The sequence below is a fragment of the Aedes aegypti genome, chromosome 2 (genome assembly GCF_002204515.2).
Source record: "Aedes aegypti strain LVP_AGWG chromosome 2, AaegL5.0 Primary Assembly, whole genome shotgun sequence".
NCBI classification, from domain to species: Eukaryota; Metazoa; Arthropoda; class Insecta; order Diptera; family Culicidae; genus Aedes; species Aedes aegypti.
In genome coordinates, this window is record NC_035108.1 from 48,222,423 (window position 1) to 48,244,191 (window position 21,769).

The following is a 21,769-nucleotide window of genomic DNA, read 5'->3' on the forward strand; positions in this document are numbered from 1 at the left end:
TGAAAAGGCAAATAGGCAGCTATGAAATATTAGGTATTGGCTTCTGAGGTTTTTTTTTTTCAAAATTTTAGATAATTTCCAGAAGGGCTTAGAGCCAGGGTTCAGTTGAGAAATTTTATTTTCAAAATTTTTGTTTCTTAATTGTGCAAAACGTTTCTTGATTTCTTTCTGCAAATCCTGCCATATAATTTTCATAGCAGTATCGCGAGTGCGTTGACATTGCTTCTCTTCACGTTTTTAAGACGGATCAAGAGTTTAAGATCATCGTCTAGAAACATGGATTCAAATTTTACTTCACATTTTGGAATTGCAATGCTCCTGGCTTCAACGATGGAATTTGTTGAAGTTTCAAGAGCATTGTCAATATTAAGATTTGTTTGTAAAGAAATGTTGAGATCAAGATTAGAGTCAATATATGTTTCATATATATTCCAGTCGGCTCGAAAATAATTGGAAGTGGAGCTGATAGGATTGAGAATCACTTCATGGGATATTTGAAGCGTAACAGGGACATGATCAGAATCAAAATCAGCATGAGTAACTAATTGGCTGCAATGATGACTAGAGTCGGTTAAGACCAAATCAATCGTAGATGGATTTCTTGAAGAGGAAAAACATGTAGGGCTATCAGGGTATTGAATTGAGAAATATCCTGAATCAAATAAAATTCTGCCGTTGGAATTACTTTGAGAATTACTGATGGCCGATGTTTGGCATTAAAGTCACCAATGACAAACAAATTGACTTACTGCGAGTCAATTTTCGCAAGTCAGTTTGGAGCAAATTAACTTGCTGTCCAGAGCATTGAAAAGGCAAATAGGCAGCTATGAAAGTATATTTACCAAGCTGTGTTTCAACAGAAACACTCAAGGTTTCAAACATTTTGGTTTTAAATAACAAAAACAGTTGATATTTTATACGTCTATGAATGATGATAGCAACTCCCTCACATGCTCCATCAAGTCGATAACTACGATAAATGAAAAAGTTTGAATTTCTTTTGAGTTGGGATCCAGATTTAAAATAAATTTCAGTAATAACTGCTATACATATGTAAGTTATTAGCTGTTAGTAAATTGAACATCTCGTCCTATTTACAAACAAATTTGTCAAACTAATTATATCATGGACATTGATTAATCCAAAATATCAACAATGACAGTTAAAAAGCAATACTTTTTTTATATTTTCAACAAATTTCATATTTTTATAGCAATTGTCAAAATTATTCGGAAGGGATCGTGCCAATCCGTAATCCTTCCATCCTTCTCTCCCACACGAAGTGCGGTAGCTTCACTATCCCTATCTGACACGCGTGTCCGTCGTGTGTGAACTCTGCTTATATTTGATTTCCCACGATCGTATCGTCCAAGAGCAATATATTAGGTTGGCACTGAAAGCACGAGGGGTTCCTTCTATTTCTATCCGCACACTCTTGTTTATTATTTGCTACGCAGAGAGTAAAGAGCAGCCGAGCACACGCTTCATGCCGTACGCGTTGCTTTCCCTTACTCACTTCATGCTTCTTTGATCCTCACAAACGTAGAAACATTTTGAGAGTGATTTTACGTTCTAGGTAGGTATGGGGAGGGTTGGTCATAATACAATCATTGGATCATTGACTCAATTTGCAAAAATATATAAATAAGTGCCAATAGGTTCCCAATTTTTTTTTATAAAATCTTGTGTTTACTAAACAACACAATAGAGCATGTTCTTACTACTTCTTTGGCAATTTTTTTCTGCTGAAATAACGACTATATAGTATTTAAATGTTAATTGATAAAATAAGTGCAAATTTGAACATTGACACTTTTTGCTCCTGTTTGACGTTCACTTAGTCGACAAAAATGTCAGGGGTTTTAGGGCTCATTCACATATTTCATAACGCTGAAGGGGGTGGGTGGGTGTCTTCAAGATGTTACAGGTCATACAAAATTCAGAAAATATTCATACAAAATGCGTGGGGGTGGGTAGGTGTTGAAAATGGATATTTTTAACGTTATGGAATTTGTGAATAAACCCTTACTATTTGTTTTTAACAATGGGGTTGATTATTGAGATGGTGGTACATTGTGTACCGTCTCCCCCAATGTCGTTCCACTCTCTGAAGAAGTTTTGTTTTTCTTATTTCTATTTCGCACAATATATCCCAATTCTTGAGGGTACTGCACAGTAGCTACATTGGGAGGAGCTGTTCGTTTGATCGGGTTATCGAAATTTTATTTCTATTGTTGATTGAATTGTTATTGTTCTTCATAATGTGCAATGAATGTTGTCGAGACATGTTCAATATTGAGGGGTTGTGTTTAGAGTGGTTCCAAAAAATATAGAAGCGCCCAACGTGGGGCTCGAACCCACGACCCTGAGATTAAGAGTCTCATGCTCTACCGACTGAGCTAGCCGGGCACATGAGTTCTAACAATATTCGAAATTTTGAAATTCATATTGATAATTATTAATTAACCGATATTGGACTAGCTCACCTTATTCAAGTATGCTCACACAAATGTGTGATAATAAATACTGCTGGGCCAAGTTAAAACTTCCTGTTAAAACTGTTAACATTTTGATCAGTTAATCGTTGTTTGTCCTTTTAGTATCACAAGGAAGCTAGAGATCACAGGTGATCGTCATCCTGATATCATGACCGCGGCTGATCTTGCTTTGTACCGATCACATATGCCCGGCTAGCTCAGTCGGTAGAGCATGAGACTCTTAATCTCAGGGTCGTGGGTTCGAGCCCCACGTTGGGCGAGTAATTTTTTTCAACTACTTTATCGACTAGTCTCACTCAGAAAGTTTCATCAAATATTGCGAAATTGTTGACGCCACAAAAAACTTCCCATACCGGGAATCGAACCCGGGCCTTCCGGGTGAGAGCCGGATATCCTAGCCACTAGACAATATGGGACATAGAAAACATTGAGATTGAATCATTCACGAATGGCGCAGCTAGGAATGTTTCTGTAGCAGACCTTGGGTCTTCCAGGCTGGGTTGAGAGAGTAGAAGCATTAACCTAAGAATGCTAATGTCGCTGCTGTTCGTGTGACCAACATCTTGTTTGCTGCGATGTGACAGCGTGAGCACCGGGCCTCAAAGTGTCAAAGGCCAAAACAAATCATCCTCTATTGCGTGGCATCGACCAATCAATGAAAAATAACAATTAAAGGTAATAATTAGTCAAATCCGTTTTGTGACGACAGCGCCACTAGCGTTCTATTACTAATATTTCTATTGTTGAGAGGCCTAGTATGTCCACGGTGCTCCCCTGACCGTTATTATCAGAAAAAAATCTCCAGCAAATCTGTGCTCACCGCAGTCGTTTTCTATAGCTAAGTTGCATGTCTGAAAAAAAAAGTAAGAGGTTGTTTCCGAGATACGACCGCCAAGTTGACGTTGGATAACGTTAGCTTCTTCTATTTCCTGATTTAGGACCGTCACGAACTTATGAAAGATTTACCTAGAAATCTAAAAATCTAATCAATTTTCAAACTATTTGTTGCACGTCAGTTCTGATCTATTATGGATATTGAGTGTTATTATTTGGTTGGTTCGGTTAACACTTCAACACCGATAGAACCGGTCGATAGAAGAAGAAGCATGGGCGGTAACTTTTGCTCTCCAAATAAACAGAGAAAGAGTTTTGGGTGATCTGTTTGTAGTATGAAAATGATGTCCGTAATAGGGAATGCATCACCAAACTCGCAACTAATCAATGATCATGACTGCGATAATTGACAAGAAAATTATGAATGAAATGGATCACTTGGGAAATGCGACCGTTCCTTATGAATAATCCCAGAGATAATCATATTCTTTAGCCCTTACATTTAATAGATGGAAATAATATCCTTAGGGGCCATCCATTTATTACATAAAGGTTCATGGGGGAAGGGGGTTTCAGATTTCTCACGCGCCATACAATTTATATTTTAATTTATTTTTATTTCTATACAAAAATCAAAGGGGGCTGTGTACAAGACCCGATTGCATGACGTTAACTACGCTGCGTCCTCGGAAACAGCCTCAAATTGCCGTATTGTCAATTATTCGTAATTAATCAATTATTGTATGATGGAATGAGATGAATTAAGAGATTATAGCAAGTATGTGGTAAACACATTAGGGAATATTATACAAATAACTCTTTCAAACACATTTGTTGGCTCTGAAAAGGGCCGATTGAATTGTTGAATTTGCGTAACACGGACACATTTTGACGGCGCACTGGTTTCAATCCTCCTCGCCCGATGAGATTTGCGATGCGCATGACGATGTGCGCTTCAACAAGCGGCTTTGGTCGATTTTCTTCAGCCATCTCGTACAACAGCTTGCCCCTGGGAGCGAGGAGCTGAGCAGGTTTGGAGAAGCTCTTACCAGCTCGAAAGCGAAAACAGAATGAAACCAGATTCAACGAAGGAGGGATGCTTTATACCCTTAGAATAGCAGATGATGCTCCTCCTTTCATATTCTTCGTTTTCTTATCTGGGAAATAGGCTATATGAAACTGATGTCTGGGTAAGGGATGTACAGATTAGCATTATGCTGTTATTGCAACCCGACGGCACTGCAGTAGCATCCTCGGAAACAGCTCCAAATTGCCGTATTGTCAATTATTCGTAATAAATCAATTATTGTATGATGCTATGAGGTGAATTAAGAGATTATAGCAAGTATGTGGTAAACACATTAGGGAATATTATACAAATAACTCTTTAAAACACATTTGTTGGCTCTCAAAAGGGCCGATTGAGTTGTTGAATTTGCGTAACACGGACACATTTTGACGGCGCACTGGTTTCAATCCTCCTCGCCTGATGAGATTTGCGGTGCGGATGACGATGTGCGCTTCAACAAGCGGCTTTGGTCGATTTTATTCAGCCATCTCGAACAAATTAGGGAATATTACACAATCAACTCTTCAAAACACATTTGTTGGCTCTGAAAAGGGCCGATTGAATTGTTGAATTTGCGTAACACGGACACATTTTGACGGCGCACTGGTTTCAATCCTCCTCGCCCGATGAGATTTGCGATGCGCATGACGATGTGCGCTTCAACAAGCGGCTTTGGTCGATTTTCTTCAGCCATCTCGTACAACAGCTTGCCCCTGGGAGCGAGGAGCTGAGCAGGTTTGGAGAAGCTCTTACCAGCTCGAAAGCGAAAACAGAATGAAACCAGATTCAACGAAGGAGGGATGCTTTATACCCTTAGAATAGCAGATGATGCTCCTCCTTTCATATTCTTCGTTTTCTTATCTGGGAAATAGGCTATATGAAACTGATGTCTGGGTAAGGGATGTACAGATTAGCATTATGCTGTTATTGCAACCCGACGGCACTGCAGTAGCATCCTCGGAAACAGCTCCAAATTGCCGTATTGTCAATTTTTCGTAATAAATCAATTATTGTATGATGCTATGAGATGAATTAAGAGATTATAGCAAGTATGTGGTAAACACATTAGGGAATATTATACAAATAACTCTTTAAAACACATTTGTTGGCTCTCAAAAGGGCCGATTGAGTTGTTGAATTTGCGTAACACGGACACATTTTGACGGCGCACTGGTTTCAATCCTCCTCGCCTGATGAGATTTGCGGTGCGGATGACGATGTGCGCTTCAACAAGCGGCTTTGGTCGATTTTATTCAGCCATCTCGAACAAATTAGGGAATATTACACAATCAACTCTTCAAAACACATTTGTTGGCTCTGAAAAGGGCCGATTGAATTGTTGAATTTGCGTAACACGGACACATTTTGACGGCGCACTGGTTTCAATCCTCCTCGCCCGATGAGATTTGCGGTGCGGATGACGATGTGCGCTTCAACAAGCGGCTTTGGTCGACTTTCTTCAGCCATCTCGTACAACAGCTTGCCTCTGGTGGCGAGGAGCTGAGCAGGTTTGGAGGAGCTCTTACCAGCTCGAAAGCGAAAACAGAATGAAACCAGATTCAACGAAGGAGGGATGCTTTATACCCTTAGAATAGCAGATGATGCTCCTCCTTTCATATTCTTCGTTTTCTTATCTGGGAAATAGGCTATATGAAACTGATGTCTGGGTAAGGGATGTACAGATTAGCATTATGCTGTTATTGCAACCCGACGGCACTGCAGTAGCATCCTCGGAAACAGCTACAAATTGCCGTATTGTCAATTATTCGTAATAAATCCATTATTGTATGATGCTATGAGATGAATTAAGAGATTATAGCAAGTATGTGGTAAACACATTAGGGAATATTATACAAATAACTCTTTAAAACGCATTTGTTGGCTCCGGAAAGGGCCGATTGAATTGTTGAATTTGCGTAACACGGACACATTTTGGCGGCTTTGGTTGATTTTCTTCAGCCATCTCGAACAAATTAAAGAATATTGCACAATCAACTCTTTAAAACACATTTGTTGGCTCTGAAAAGTGCCGATTGAATTGTTGAATTTGCGTAACACAGACACACTTTGACGGCGCACTGGTTTCAATCCTCCTCGCCCGATGAGATTTGCGGTGCGGATGACGATGTGCGCTTCAACAAGCGGCTTTGGTCGATTTTCTTCAGCCATCTCGTACAAATTAGGGAATATTACACGGACGGTGACGGCTGTGCCGCTCGATCTAATGAACCAGAATGACCGCGCTAGCCTCCCGCATGGCAATGACAGCGGAGCACTGGCTGGTAGCGACGATTTCCGGCCGAAAACGATTATGCTGGCTGGTGCACTCAAATGATCGGCTTCAGTTGCTGCGGCTCCGAAATGCGTGGTTCTTCGGTTCTAATGCGTGTTGATTCGCGTCCTATTGAAAACTGAACTGAGGACGCGAATGACTCTCGAAATTTGCTCGCCGACCGTGTTCACAGTCAGACGGCAAAAAGAAGAATGAGGGAAGAAGCAGGGTGAGGTGCGCTTTTATAGTGGGAAGCGGAACCGAAAAATGTGCTTGAACGTGATTGGTTAGATAAGAAAGGGGTCAACGTTTTACGATATTTCAATAGTTTGTTGCTAATAATCAATAGTGTCCTCCATTTGGATCGACGCGTAGATAAATTTCCAATCGATTCATTGATAAATATTGAAAATCTATCGATAAATGACTGAGTTATTAGCGGTCAAAACTTGACCATTTTTCGTTACATGCTCAATTTTTCGTTTTTCTGAATTGTACCCCCATATGTTGCCGTAAGACGTTATCCAACGTCAAAAAAAACAAAAAATAAACGTATGCAGAGGAAAGTCTTGAAAGATTGACGTAACTTTTTCGATGATTGTTTTAACATGCCTAGATAAATCGTTTCAAGCATATTATCGATACTTTTAAACTCACAGTATGGTTTGCCCAATCGCTTTTGCGTTTGTTGTTCTGTCTTCCATCACATGAGTATTTCAATTATGTTATTGTTAAATCAGCTTTCCGTACATTATTACCTTTTTCCCGTGCAATTAATTATTTTTTCAAAGGCTCAAGCGCTGTAAGGCATTACGGAGCCATTTTTTTGTGACATTGTTATTATTCAAAAAATATTATTATAGCCCAACTAGGCTAACTTTGTACTGCTCTAGAACTTAAACTTCAATCGCTGAGTAATGTATTATTGGCCAAACTATAGAACTCTTGACCACTGTCAATACTTTTGTGATCATTTGTAGCACACGCAGAAAATTCTTGCATGATTGACATAACTTTTCCGATAGTTGCTTTAACATGCCTGGATACAATTGTTACAAGCATATTTTCGGTGCTTCTAAACTGACAGTATGGTTTGCCCAATCGCTTTTGCGTTTGTTTCTGTCTTCCATCACATGATTGTTTCAATTATATTATTGTTGAATTAGCTTTCCGTACATCTTTACCTTGAAACGTTATGAGCTGCACCGCGAAAAACCGCTGTTTACCAACAAGCGATGTTGGAGTAGACGTAAGTTAATGCGCTCTCACTCTCAAGATAGTGGTTTGAATTTCTGTTTCCATATTTATTTACATTTTGTTGCATTTTTGCAATGTCGATAAAGAAGATTCATGCCGGTTTTGAAAACACAATATCAACAATAATACCATTGTCATGATTGTATATTCATATTGAGTCAATCATATCTATGGTTGATTCAATTATTTTGTGTAGTTGAACCAATCATACCAAATAGTTAAACCTAGCATAGATATTGTTGAATCAATTTCAATGTATGGTTGACTGAAATCCAATGTCAAATATGATTGATCTACCAGCAAATATGATTGACTAGACAATTCTTTTTTCTCCGTGCATACATTACTACATTTAGATTTTGCACAAATCTACAATTTCTCCTTTGGGTTTCACTTTTTTTTTCGATTATACAAACACATAAAAGCCCTGGATAAATACAATAGTGAACGAATTGTATTAATCAGTTAACTCATACTTACCATAATAAGGTTTGAATTCTACACAAACTGAAGATTTATATGTAAACATTTTTTTTCGATCGCGAACTGTGCTTGTTAAGTAAAGACATACTGCTATGACCCTTCACAAACAAAAAAAAAATCATACTTTGGATGCTACACAAAGTTTTTCAAACTGACAAAGAAAAATATTCAAAATTAAGCTCTGTAAATGCTACGATTTTAAATTCCTTCAAACAAAATAATAACGGATGTTCTAAACTTTGCCTTATTTTTTCTATTTTGTATCGCTGCTTTCCACGTCGTTAATTTTATTATATTCCATACACTGCTACCCGTAACAGTAATCTCAACTCGTAAAGGACTTCTTGACGTATGCTTCACTTCGATATACAACAGGTAGCATTCAGTAGCATGTTAAATAATCTGAATCGTGAGTAAATGGGTTCACCAACCTAGCCAGAATATTGTGCTACAAGAACTAATTTGGTTATATGATGAAATTAGCCCCGTAATGCTTTAAAGCACTTGAGCCTTCAAAAAATAAGTTGATAGTGAAAGACTTTTGTGGCATGTAAGTGCAATGTGTCATTGAAAATATTTGAACATGCTCAACGGTATTAGAAGGCCCAATTAATCTGTTTAAAAGTAGTGTTTTCAATGGTTACATCTCAAAAAGGGCGTAACTCCAGATTTTGTCTATTTTTCATTCGAAACTCCACCAACAGCTTACAAATAACTAAACAAACCAACCAACAAATTTGAACCAAATTTTGATGGTATATTTCTTATAATTAGGGCCAATGAAAAACCGTTTAATTTTCTCGGATTTCCTTTAAATTACATAGTAGACTTGTACAATCAAAAGAGCGTAACATATAGAAAACGACTGGTGAGCACAGATTTGATGGAGATTTTTTTCTGATAATAACGGTCAGGGGAGCACCGTGGTGTCACTATGGGTAGCTTCAAAATAGATGCAAAAATTACAGATAGACTGAATTTGTAAAAAAAAAATCGTAGAATCATCTTGCTGTGTTCAATCTATCTGTAACTTTTGAATCAATTGTTGTCATACAACTTTTTAAATAGTTACCAAAAGTTGAGATAATATATAGTACGTCGCAGAAACATTTAAAAAAATCGGTTAAAAAACAGCGGTGATATAGCTCTCTGAAGCTAACCATTTTGAATGGGAAAACGGCTTTGGTGCATTTTATATGTCCGATATTGTACTTCTAGTAACATATCTCCCTCTGATTGTGTTTTTTTTTCCTGAACAATTGAATCAATGATTAATGCAATGGTCAAAACCATCACGATGGCTGAAGCAGTCGAAGTTGGTGTAAAATTTATTTAAAAAAGTGTTATTGTATTACGTTTCATAATTTGTCTATCGAATTTCTCAGGATTTTCTTCACAAGCTTCTTCAGAAATTTCTCAAGGATTTTCTATAGGGACATATTGCCAGGAAATAATTCACAGATATTTTTTAAAACTTCTTTAGGTACTTCAGTGTTTTCTTGACGAATTTATCCGAGGATTTCAACAAGAAATAATTCAGATATTTTCCACAATTTTCTCCAAGGATACATGCAGAGACTTCCCCATTCCGATGATTCACACAGAAATGCCTCCAGGATTCTTGTCATGATTGTATATTAATATTGAGTCAATCATATCTATGGTTGATGCAATTATTTTGTGTAGTTGAACCAATCATACCAAATAGTTGAACTAACCATAGATATAATTGAAACAATTTTAATGTATGGTTGACTGAAATTCAATGTAAAATATAATTGATCTACCAGCAAATATGATTGACTGGACAATTCTTTTTTCTCCGTGCATATGCACTTCAAAGATATCTCGAGGATTTTTTCTAAGATAATTTCGCCAGGAAATAAAAGATGTTTTCGAGAACTTCTGCAGATGTTCCCTTTATTCATTCAAGGCTTGCTTCAAAGAATTCATCAATAAATAATTTTAATAGAATCCACCCGGATTCCTCCATAGAATACTTCAGAAATTCTACCAAAGTTTCATGCAGGAATTATTTTGAAAATTTTCACGGATATTCCTTTACCAATTCACCAAGGCTTCCTCTAGGAATTCCGAGTGCAAATGTCTGTAGGGATACCTCCACAGTATTCCTCAAAAAAATTCTTCAGGGATTTCGCCACGATATAATTCAGAGATTAATGTTTCGGAAACACCACCAAGGATTTCAGGTGTTTTTTTAAAGTTTTCGCCTAGACATAATTCAGATATTTTCCAGAAATTTTTCAACGGGTTCTTCCAGAAACTCCTCAGAATTGTTTCTAAGAATTCCTCCAGAAATTCCATCTGCAATTTCTCTATTTTGCAATTGCTCTAAAGAATTTCTAAAGAAGGTTCCCTCAGAAATTCTCCCAAGAGCCACTTCAGAGATTTCTAAACGAATTTCTCTAGTAACATTTCCCCAGGTAATATTTCAGAGATATTTTCGAAAACTTCTCCAGGGATTACAGTACTTTATGTAAGGATTTTCTTTCAAGATTTCTCTGAGAAATATTTCAAATATTTCCCAGAAATTCCTCTAAAGAAACCTCCAGTAGTTCTCCCAAAGATTTCTTCAAATAATTCTCAAAGGGATTTCTCGAAATTTCAGTAATTCCTTCGTAAATTTCACCTGAACAGATATCTGAATTCAATTTCCTTGGGATTCCTCCAGAGTTCCACAAGGGATTCCTCCAGGAATTCTTTCTGCAATTTTTCTTCTTCTAGGAATTTGTCCTAGGATTTGCTCAGGAATTACTGCAGAAGCTCCTTCGGAACATTTTAACAGGGACATGATTCACTGATTTTTTTTCAAAAAACTCGCCCAGAGAATGCAATAAATCCTTCAAAAATTTCACCATGAAGTAATTCAATTACTTTCGTACACCTGAGACTATTCCAGGAATTTTCCTGGGATTCTCCAAAGAAATCCCAAAGTGACAGCATTTTTTCAAGGATTCCTCCTTAGAATTCCTTTAACTCCTACATATTTTTTTTCAAGGAATTGCTCTAAGGAAATTTTACCGCTAAACATTGGAACAAATGTCGAATAATACTAATAATAATTATAGATAAAAATCGTTGCAATCTTCTATTTCCACTATTTATGTGTTATGTATCTATGTTAAGTTAGCTGAAATCGTTTTTTTTTCTGCTATTAGCTGGCGAAATCAACTCTCCTGTAAAAATTCTGAACTGCTACGGCAAATAAATGTACATAATACATATAGAGTTACAGTTAACTCTCCCTTACTCAATATTCCGTATCTCGATATCGAGTTAGAGAACCATAGTTGGTTTTCATGGCTTTGAATCGCATTTGCACTGGTTTTGTGTTCCGTAACTCTATACCTCGCTAACTCAATGGTCACTTCAATATCGAGTTAGGGAGAGTTGACTGTACATATTTCTCAGTAGCACATAAATGCACTGACAAGTCTCCAACCAAACCGTATATCAGCTCATCGGGATAGCAGTGTAATTGAGACACATCCAGGGATGTGGTGCGCCTCAAATCTCATTTGGTGCTACACGCGCTGCTGGGAGACAGCACCCTAAATTCGAAAGAGACGTGCACGAGTAATTTTTCTGCAGTGCTGACTCGCAATGTGATTTGGGTTGCGTGGTATCGAGTTGTCTCATTTTCACTCTTTGCGTTTCGTACACGCGTAAAAAAATCCACTTGAAGTCATTTGATTAATATGTGACTATCAGAACTTTTAAACACGATGAACATAATTCATCAGCACTTTAGATTTCTGGCTTTGCAAATACATTAAGAAAAAACAACTAGAAGTTTTTGCAAAGCACTTATTAAGCTTATTCGTTTTCAAAGCATACCTTATTGAACATTTTCTAGAGTGAATTCGTAAGCTTTCACGAAAGAGATTGAATGAGTAGAGATCCCAGACAACCAGAAATCGCATTAAAGTTCACGTTATAACTCGTTTATTAATACTAATTATATCAAACCCGCAAAACACCGTGGATAAACTCGTCAGATTGATGAGTTTCCTCGCATAAAACACTTTTTTCTGAGTTCATTTGTATATTTTGCTTCATCCCGTACAGTCGTACAAAGTTAGTCGAATCAATCCGTAGCAGCTGTCAAATCAACATTTGTTATCATAAGTCAAGTCGCATAAGATCACAGATTAGTTCGGTAGAATATTTATACACTCGCAATGTATGTTATTATTCATCACATAATATATGCACGCATATCGCCTCCACTTTTGTACGTAGAAGGCCTTTTCGCGACATCTTATAAGTGAAATTTTGCACATACAAAGCCTCCAGGTGATTTCGTTATACATACATTTTGGTTGTCTAGGATTGTGCTTTGTTTTGTCTCGCATAAAAACAAATTGTCTCCTGCACCTTGCATCGAGTTTACTCGCAAAGAATGGTAAACGCACAATTAATTTCTGAGTGGCACGCATGTTTTTGGCTCAGCACTGAGTCTTCAGACATTCCCTGGACCAGTGAACAAATTGTCATCCAACAACCAACAACAAAGACATTATCATCTTCTATTCTTGTTGCAACAATTTTATTCCGCAACATGAGTTTATCACCACTTGAAAAGAATATGACAAAGAAATTATCGAGAACTTTCTCTGTGTTGATAAACATTGGCGCACTACCGCACAGCATGCATAAAACAAAATTGGTTTTGTGTTTAAAATAACTGATTAATCACGAGTTGCAAAGGTTGCTACAATGTTCTGCCCTGTGATTGTCATGACAATTTTGCTTCTGATTGTATCCCAATTCGTAAAAGTATGGATAAACGGGTTGTGGGCGACTTGCTTTGTTGTTTGATTTTCGTCTCCTTTGATAACAATTTGATTCACTGCCCTGAACACATCTCAAGAAGAATGAGGCGCACCAAAAAAGGTTTCACAATGTACAGCGCCCCCGTGCGCTTGCAAGCAATGAGGCTTCTGCACGTGCACAGTAGCTCTAAATACGTATGTTGTTATCAAAATGTTTATAATGGATTTAGTTTATAAATTAGTTTCAATAGCTGATAGATACACAAGCCCACCTAGCGAAGGTAAAGACTTCACGGCGAAAGTGATTGAAAGTAGTCGAAAAATTGAGTATGAAGGATTTTCTCGCAAATTATTGCACCAGCATGTAACAAATAATTATTACTTTTATTTATAATACTTTTCTGGGCGACATACAATCATCGTCTTCCAGATATTGCTCAAAACGTACTCAGTTATACAGATTTAGTTTTCTACACGATTCGTCTATAATACACAGGACTAACTATCGGTACTGATTGTTCGCTTACAGGAGGAGAAGGTTAGCTTTCTAACGCAAATAATTTAAACACTTTTTAAGACAAAACGCACACTCAAACATAGCATTCAACAACTTTACATCGGGATCAGTTTTAAGGATTGGACACATAGGGGAAAACAGTACACGATTAACAAGCTATAGAACAGTAACTAGGGATTTACGGTCTAACTAAGATCTCTGCGATTTCAAACACTGTGTTACAAGTAAAAACTAATAATTGCAGTTAAGTTGCGGTGCTTTCGGTGACTTTCGACATTTCTCGATCACTTTTTGCTGTGCTGCAGCGTTCGCGTCGTCGTGTCGATATATTTGGACGTGTACGATAGGAGCACGTGGCGCTGCTTGATGTGCTTGGCGCGGACATGTGCCGACGGGATCTCCTTGGTGTAGTTGCTGGGGAACCACCCGACGGCCCCATCCCGGATCCGCTCGCCTTCGTACCAGCCTGGAAACAGAAATTTTGAGGTGGATTAGGAGCTTTGGTGAGTGAGAAGAGGGAGTTTCGTCACTTACCGTCCGCCATTTTGCGGTGCACGTTGACCACTTCCGTGATGTCCAGATCCAGTTCGTCCGGTTGTAGGGCCTGGTAGGGATGGATGGCCACCACCTGAGGGCAGTCCCACTGCTCGTAGATTTTTTCGTCGGGATTTTCCGAAGACAAGGGTTCGGTCACCTTGAGCCAACGCTCGCGTTCCGTTTCCGATGGACAGCTGATGATCTGCAAAATGAGGGAAAATTCACGATGAAAAGACGATGAATTTCTTGCAGAAGCTTCCAAGTTAGTCGAAAACAACTGAAAAACGATGTACTCTATCTTTCTACATAAATACACGTGTTACCTTTGGTTCGATGTGCTTAGGTAGCCATGACATTTGTGAGTTGAACATGTATGAATCTATCTATATAAATAAAAATGGAATGGTGTTTGTATGTCACGAAATGGCTTACGAACGGATCAACGGATTGGGATGGTTCTTTCTGCATTTTGGTCGTCAAGGGTTCCGACGTGTTTGTGTGTATAAAAATTCCAGGACATTTACCGGTGAAGTCGGAAAAACGAGAGTTAATGGAACTGCAATTTTGTATAGGTCGTTCCATAGCATTTTGATGGTAAGACGAAGTTTGCCGGGACCACTAGTATTCAATAAAAATGGATTTATCTCATATCATTTATTAGTACAATCGATTCTAAACGAGATAGAAAAATATCATCTTCTCCATATTTTGCTCACAGATACTTGAAAGACTGCAAAATCATTTGATGGAAAGATATATATTTTTGAGTTGCTCATAGTTGAAATCATCGTTTCATTTGATTTCATTGAAATCTTTCAAAATGTTTCAAATTGGATTTTACCTATTTTTTGCAATAGTAATGTATGCACGGAGAAAATAGTATTGTCCAGTCAATCATATTTGCTGGTAGATCAGTCATATTTGACATTGGATTTCAGTCAACCATACATTAAAATTGATTCAACAATATCTATGCTAGGTTTAACTATTTGGTATGATTGGTTCAAGTACACAAAATAATTGAATCAACCATAGATATGATTGACTCAATATTAATATACAATCATGACAATGATATTATTGTTAATGTTGTGTTGTCAAAACCGGTACGAATCTTCTTCATCGACATTGCAAAAATGCGACAAAATGTTAATAAAAATGGGAGCAGGAATTCAAACCACTATCTTGGGAGTGAGGGCGCATTAACTTACATCTACTCCAACATCGCTTCTTGGTAAACAGCGGTTTTTCGCGGTACAGCTCATAACGTTTCAACGTAAAAATATGCGGAAAGCTAATTCAACAATAATATAATTGAAATAATCATGTGATGGAAGACAGAAACAAACGCAAAAGCGATTGGGCAAACCATACTGTCAGTTTAGAAGCACCGAAAATATGCTTGTAACAATTGTATCCTGGCATGTTAAAGCAACTATCGGAAAAGTTATGTCAATCATGCAAGAATTTTTTGCGTGTTACATGTAACTTGTTAGGTAATAAATTAAGATAGATAAACTATGCGGGCCACCATGTCGTTCATTTGAATTAATCAGCTCCTATAATTAGAGACTGCCGATTGAAAGACCAGCTCGCCCCGGTGAGGCTCTGATTTATGACGCGCGATGCACAAGCAGCAAGAAAGAAATGAAAGACTACGCTTGCTGCGATGAAAGGAAAGATTTGTCGGATTGAAACGAAACAGTAGAGTTTCAATTGAAAGGGAAGCTTGAGTCAGTCAGTTGGGGACTGAAAATGCTTTCAATGAATTGAAAATGGACGGCCCTGGTTGAGATACAAGGCATACAAAATAACTAATTTTAAGATGAAAAACTCAAATAACATCAAAACCATAAGAAATACAACTTTGGTATGTTCAGCAAAGTTGTGGCAAATGATAAGTATAAGAACTTTGTGAACATAGTAAGCTTATAAAATAAAACTAAAAAATTTAACACTTAAGAGCAAAAAACGATTTTTATTAAAAATACTTAATTATCTCGGCTCTTAAGCAAAGCCGAGAAAAAGTTTGATCGGCAAACTTGTTTCTATGATCATTTGCTACAACTTTGCTCAACATACCAACTTACGATCCGTTAAAATAAAAAAGTTGGCGTATACGACACTCTTGCGATCATCGTAAGTTTTTTTTGATCCGTACATTTTGTAGTACTGAAAATTCTGAACATATTCTCAGAAGAAACTTTGGCTCTAAAATCAATAAATCTTGACGAAAACCTCATGTCCGCCTAAATTAGCTTCCTGGACCAGAGTGGAATGTCAAAACTGTGTTCAAAAATTTTGCAGGTAAAATGACAAGAAAAACGAATTAAAGTTTAAATAAGTAAAAAGTTCAGTTGAAAATGAGTAAGTGAAAAGTCTAGTAATTACCATAAATATTTTTCTGAAGAATAACCAATTTAATAGAAAGCTGTTTAAAGATGCATCCGATAAAATACCAACATAATTGTTTATTGTAGGAAAAATAAATATTTTAAAGGAGGAAAGGTCACTCAAGTAAATTTTGGCGGCTCAAGTGACACGATCTTTTGGAATCAACTTGGAACAGCCCTTTTTACGTCACTATTGATAAATTTGGCAGATTTTTTTTGAAGTTACTATAAACCTCATTTGAAAACATAGATGTTTTTTATCATTCATCAGCATAAAGATTTTTTTCATTGGATTTCGATAAAAAAAATATATGTACGGATCGCTTTTATAATGTATGGTTCCTATTACTGTGTATTGGTGTAAGAATCATGAAATTGTTAAGCAATGTGAGATTTATTGTTAATTCTTTATATATCTGCTTCATATCAAGTAGTTAAGACAATATGGGAAGATTTGGACAATAGAGGTAAACAGTCAGCCGATTTTAGTAAGTAAATAATTATTTACACATTTTTTTAATTTTCTATTGATTTTATCGTAATTAAATGCTTGAAAGCCTAAAAAATGAATACGCACATTACTAGCATTAAAATTACATCACCAACAACGTTTCGATATTTATTTATTCTACGTCTTCAATTTAATTATATGGAATTGAATGACGACGAAAGATGCATGGTAAATGGTCACATAAATCGGTGCGAGGCGACATTAAATTAAATTTTGTGAACACAACTTTTCAGCAATTTTTCAAAGTATTCCAAAGATTTTTAATTTTTCCACGAATTATGCTGTAAATTAATTTATTCAAAGAAACATCTGTGACCAAATGATCGGTGTTCGGAGAGACCGGACCAGATGATATTTTGACCTTGCAAAGATAAGACAACGACTCCGTCAATTCTGATTTTTTCGATGCTATTTTGATACAGATGTTTCATCAAACAGATAAGTTCCATTATTACAACAAATAATGTCAACATTTCATTATTCCGAACGCTTAAGCGGGGTACGATTTCCTGAAGCAATTAAAAAACACTTGGTGCAGTATGTCTGAACACCGACTAAATTGCATCGGAAAAAAAATGAAGATGGAGTTCATGACTGATTTTGCAAGGCCAAAATATCATCTAGTCCGGTCTGACTGAACAACAACACCAAAACCAAAATCCAAAGTAAGAACACATAAAAATATTAGCTTATCTATCCTATCAGCCCACAGTATAATGGTTTCTGTTTCATAGAAACGCAATCATAAATGCAATTATCATAACATGTATACTAAAAGCATAAGTAAAAAAAAAATTAAAAAAACACTCACAAATTTGGCAAAGGGAGAAGGGGTTAAATTTGACCCTCTTTACTTTGTGATTTTTACATGATTTTAGGTTTATTCAGTATATCATTACAGTGCTGTAAACGTTCGACAACTTGCGCGACGTTCGTTACGATGTCATGGTCAGCAGTCGTTTTATTTGTCTGCTTTCATCCGCTACCGCACCACACAGCACGAACGGTAGAATGAGCATCGAGAAACACAAAAAACTGTCAATTGAAAGTCGTCTGATACGATGACATTTGCATAAATCATAAGTTTTGCTTATAATTGAGACATCCTAGTGTAGATGTAATAGTGAAACTCAGAGGAATATAATATGCACTATGTCCCGAAAAACACCAAGAATCTGGAAAAAAAAATATATTGGATAATTGGATATGCATTTTGATGAGTCTGGAATGCATGTGCAAATTTCGTTGAGGAAAAAAAAACAAATTGTGTATGATGAGCGTATGCGAGTATTTGTGTGTTTAAATATAACCTCAATTTCTAAAAAATTTCGAGTGCTCAACAATACTTATTTGAAGCTAACATTTTGTATAGCTTATATCGCATATTGGGGGAATAGGGGGGTTTCTTTACTACTATGCTATAAACTTCAAGAAAAAACTTTTTCAAGACAAACAAGGTCCTATTTTTACTTTGAAACTAAGAAGCAGTGTCGATGCAATAAATTTATATAATAGAGTGAGAAAAAGTCAAAGCAAGTAGGATTTCAATGCTAGTAATGGACCCCTTAGTAGCTGAAATTCATTCTCGACGCTTTTCCGCAATGATGCTTCAGACGCATGTACATTTTGTGGAGTCTAACAACAAGTTCAATGTTTTTACTTCGTAGTACGCCTATTGAAGATACAAAATCATTCGATTTTTCCAGTGAAATATGCATTAGGAAAACTGTTGTCCGAATGCCTATTATGGACCCTCCCGGGGTCCATAATAGGAATGTTTACAAATTTGACGTTTCCTATTATGGACCCTCCATTTGATTTCCATGTAATCCGGCTCGCTGCCGACGTGCCTATTATGGACCCGCCTGGAAATGCGTATTATGGACCCTCTTGTGTGATTTCATTTACAAAACTGTTCAAATATCTGTATTTATGCGTCTCAAACCAAATATTTTGCCTGAAACTGCTGACTAACAATGCAATCGAAGTTCCCCCGGTGGATTTTCATAGGAATAAGGTTGCTTTGAGTGTTAATTTTATGTTTTTCTGTAGGGGGTCCATAATACGCAAAGGGTTCATAACCGGCATCGACTCCCTAGGTATTTGACAATAATCGTATTTTTTTCTTAGTTTAGGAGCTATTAAGATGGTCAGTATTTCCGCACGGTCTTCAACATCTTACCGTCCCCTATCACTTGAAATTGAATGCTAAAGTTGTAAGTTAATGACACCATCTCGCTTGAGTTAAATTCTTCTTATAAAAATTCAAATATTTTACATTAGCTGTCACAGTAATATTTTATATAAAAAGAGCGCCTTTGGCCTAAACGGGAAATACGATTTCGAACGGTCGCCGCTGCATTTGTATGCAAAGTGTAATATGGGCATGTCTTATTGAAGGGTGCACGAATGTATTTGAAGGAGAAACATCTTTTCCATCGCCGCATAATGACACTAGGTACCTATATAAGTTAGAAAAAAATGATTGTTTTGGTCCCATAGTGGTTGATAGTGTCTGTATATTAGTTCAGGGTTCAATCGACTCCAGTCTATATTTTTCAAATCAGCCATACCTAACAGAAACATATATGAAATAACATATTTCTAAATTGTTCTTTGATTTTACTCGTTTGAATTTTAGAAATTCTGAAAATTTGAGATGTTTCGATGAAATACACATAGGGTCGATGTTCCAATAGCTAAGAACAAAGTTCGTATAGAATCGAAAAATAAAGCCAGCGGTATTATTTTTACATCACCTGAAAGCTTTTTATCTTGGTTTGTGAAAAATTACGAAAATTGATATTTTTGTATTTATTACGCCTGTGCCACTATAGGAACAAATGTTTTTTTTTTATCTTTTCTAGAGAGATTTTCAGCCAGAGGCCATTTTAAGCAAGACTAATCATTATTGAATAAAACCGAGCTGTGTATCAATGGTGCTTAGATGCATAGTTCCTGATATGAAGGTGCAACGATATATAGCAAAACGGCAGTAAGAAGCCACTAGTGCGACTATAGGGGACTATCTATAAAGAAGAAATCGACCTCAAGGTTATTAAGATTTTTTAAGTAGCTCAAAAGGTGCTCAAAAACTGCCCTAGAAGAATATTATTTTTTTAAATTTATTTTTTCACAACGGTTGAAAAATCGAAAATTTGTTCTAAAATCGCGAAGTAATCACGATGTGAATTTGGAATAAATATGACCCCAAGAAACAGATAACAAACTACTATTTAAAAACATATACCTACTCTAAAGAAAAATTCTTTAATATAAAAAATATCCGAAAGCAAAAGAAAAAAAAACTCGTGAAACGCACAAACGTGTAAGAAAAGTTCACCAATTGGTTCACTAACGAAACAGTTACAGCTCTTCGAAGTGCTCTGGGTTATAATGACCCCAGAACACAGACGAAGGATTGATCTTAATAAAACACCTACCATTTCGATAGTTTTTCCCTCGTGGTTCTCCAGCAGCGTCATGATGATCAGGTGCTTCCCGATGGCTTGCATCTCCTTGGTCGGCAGCTGAGGCACAATGTCTCCGGAGTTGACCGTCAACAGGGCACGTGGACAGTAGTCCGTGACTAGGTAGGTTTCGTCGCTGAAAATTATAAGAAATCTCCGTTGAAAACTGTTTCATACACAGAATGTTCCAGTTTAAACTTACCCCTTCTTCTTGGTCAGCACAATCAGATCGGTGAACAGAAACGCGTAGATGCTGCTTTTGCTGAACTTCTTGCCGAAGGTGAGCTTGGCGTCGTCACCGCGCCACAGCAAGTGCACCAGTTCGCCCTTCTTCTCCAGCTTACGCATCACGCTGCCTGGGGGACCGATTCCGCAAGGGACGATAGCGAGTGGCCGGATGTGCGACGGGAATTCAATCTGCCGCGAAATCATCTCCATCTCGTACATCTGCTCGCTTCGATGGGCCGCATCATTGCACTGTTTCAGGATCTGGTTGATCAGTACGAAGGTCTTTTCCCAGCTGATGAATTCGTCGTCGTCCGATTTGAGTCGTTGAAGGACAGCGTCCAGCAGGAGGCGCATCCGTGTTATCCGCTGCATGGGAAGCATCAGGAAGGATGATAGACTGAGGCCACAGCAAATCGGGTCCGATTCCAGCTCCAGCAGCGTTTTGGTGAACTCGGTTTTGTTCGCTTTGAGGTTCTTTAGGGTGCGATCGATCTTCGCCTGGTGCTCGCAATAGTTAACGTACACGTGGAAGTGTTTCTCGGCGTGCTTGTAGATGCTGTGGCTGAGGCCCAGGAGCATGATGTTGTCCTGCCAGCAGTTTTCCAGATCGCAGAGTAACCGATCGGAGCACTCTTGCACGGGAATGATGTTGGAGAAGAGCGTCTTGCGCTCGGAGGACGTTAGCACCTTGACGTCCCGGAAGGCCGGATGGTTGATGAAGTGGGTTTTGAGCAAGTTGAGCGATTTCAGGTAGGAGGCTTCTGACGTGAGGATCTCGAACTTGGCCTCCTGGAGGCGTTTCTCCGTTGGAGTTAGGGTCACTGGGTTGGAGGGAGAAGGATGTCGATAAAGATGGTTGTTAAATATTTTTGATTTGAAGCATTTATGAAAATTCATAATAAAT

The 21,769-nt window shown here is 37.5% G+C and overlaps 1 protein-coding gene and 3 non-coding genes across 5 annotated transcripts in view; 1 reads left to right on the plus strand and 3 right to left on the minus strand.

Annotated features, from left to right (window-relative positions):
* Nucleotides 1-2,336: 2,336 nt before the first annotated feature.
* Nucleotides 2,337-2,409, minus strand: Trnak-cuu. Its single transcript has one exon. It is a non-coding gene; the product is annotated as a tRNA-Lys (tRNA).
* A 275-nt stretch (nucleotides 2,410-2,684) lies between these two features.
* Trnak-cuu lies at nucleotides 2,685-2,757 on the plus strand. Its single transcript has one exon. It is a non-coding gene; the product is annotated as a tRNA-Lys (tRNA).
* Nucleotides 2,758-2,842: 85 nt separating this feature from the next.
* Trnae-cuc lies at nucleotides 2,843-2,914 on the minus strand. The gene has a single exon. It is a non-coding gene; the product is annotated as a tRNA-Glu (tRNA).
* Nucleotides 2,915-13,574: 10,660 nt separating this feature from the next.
* The window catches only part of LOC5570478, a 427,994-nt gene continuing 419,799 nt past the window's right edge, over nucleotides 13,575-21,769 (minus strand). For both annotated transcript variants that reach the window (XM_021840779.1, XM_021840778.1), the window contains 4 exons: nucleotides 20,840-21,686; nucleotides 20,611-20,773; nucleotides 14,261-14,465; nucleotides 13,575-14,192 (listed from right to left, as the gene is read on the minus strand). In XM_021840779.1, the coding sequence (XP_021696471.1) occupies nucleotides 14,011-14,192; nucleotides 14,261-14,465; nucleotides 20,611-20,773; nucleotides 20,840-21,686 (1,397 nt within the window). In that variant the 3' untranslated portion in view covers nucleotides 13,575-14,010. The remainder of the gene's footprint in view (nucleotides 14,193-14,260; nucleotides 14,466-20,610; nucleotides 20,774-20,839; nucleotides 21,687-21,769) is intronic.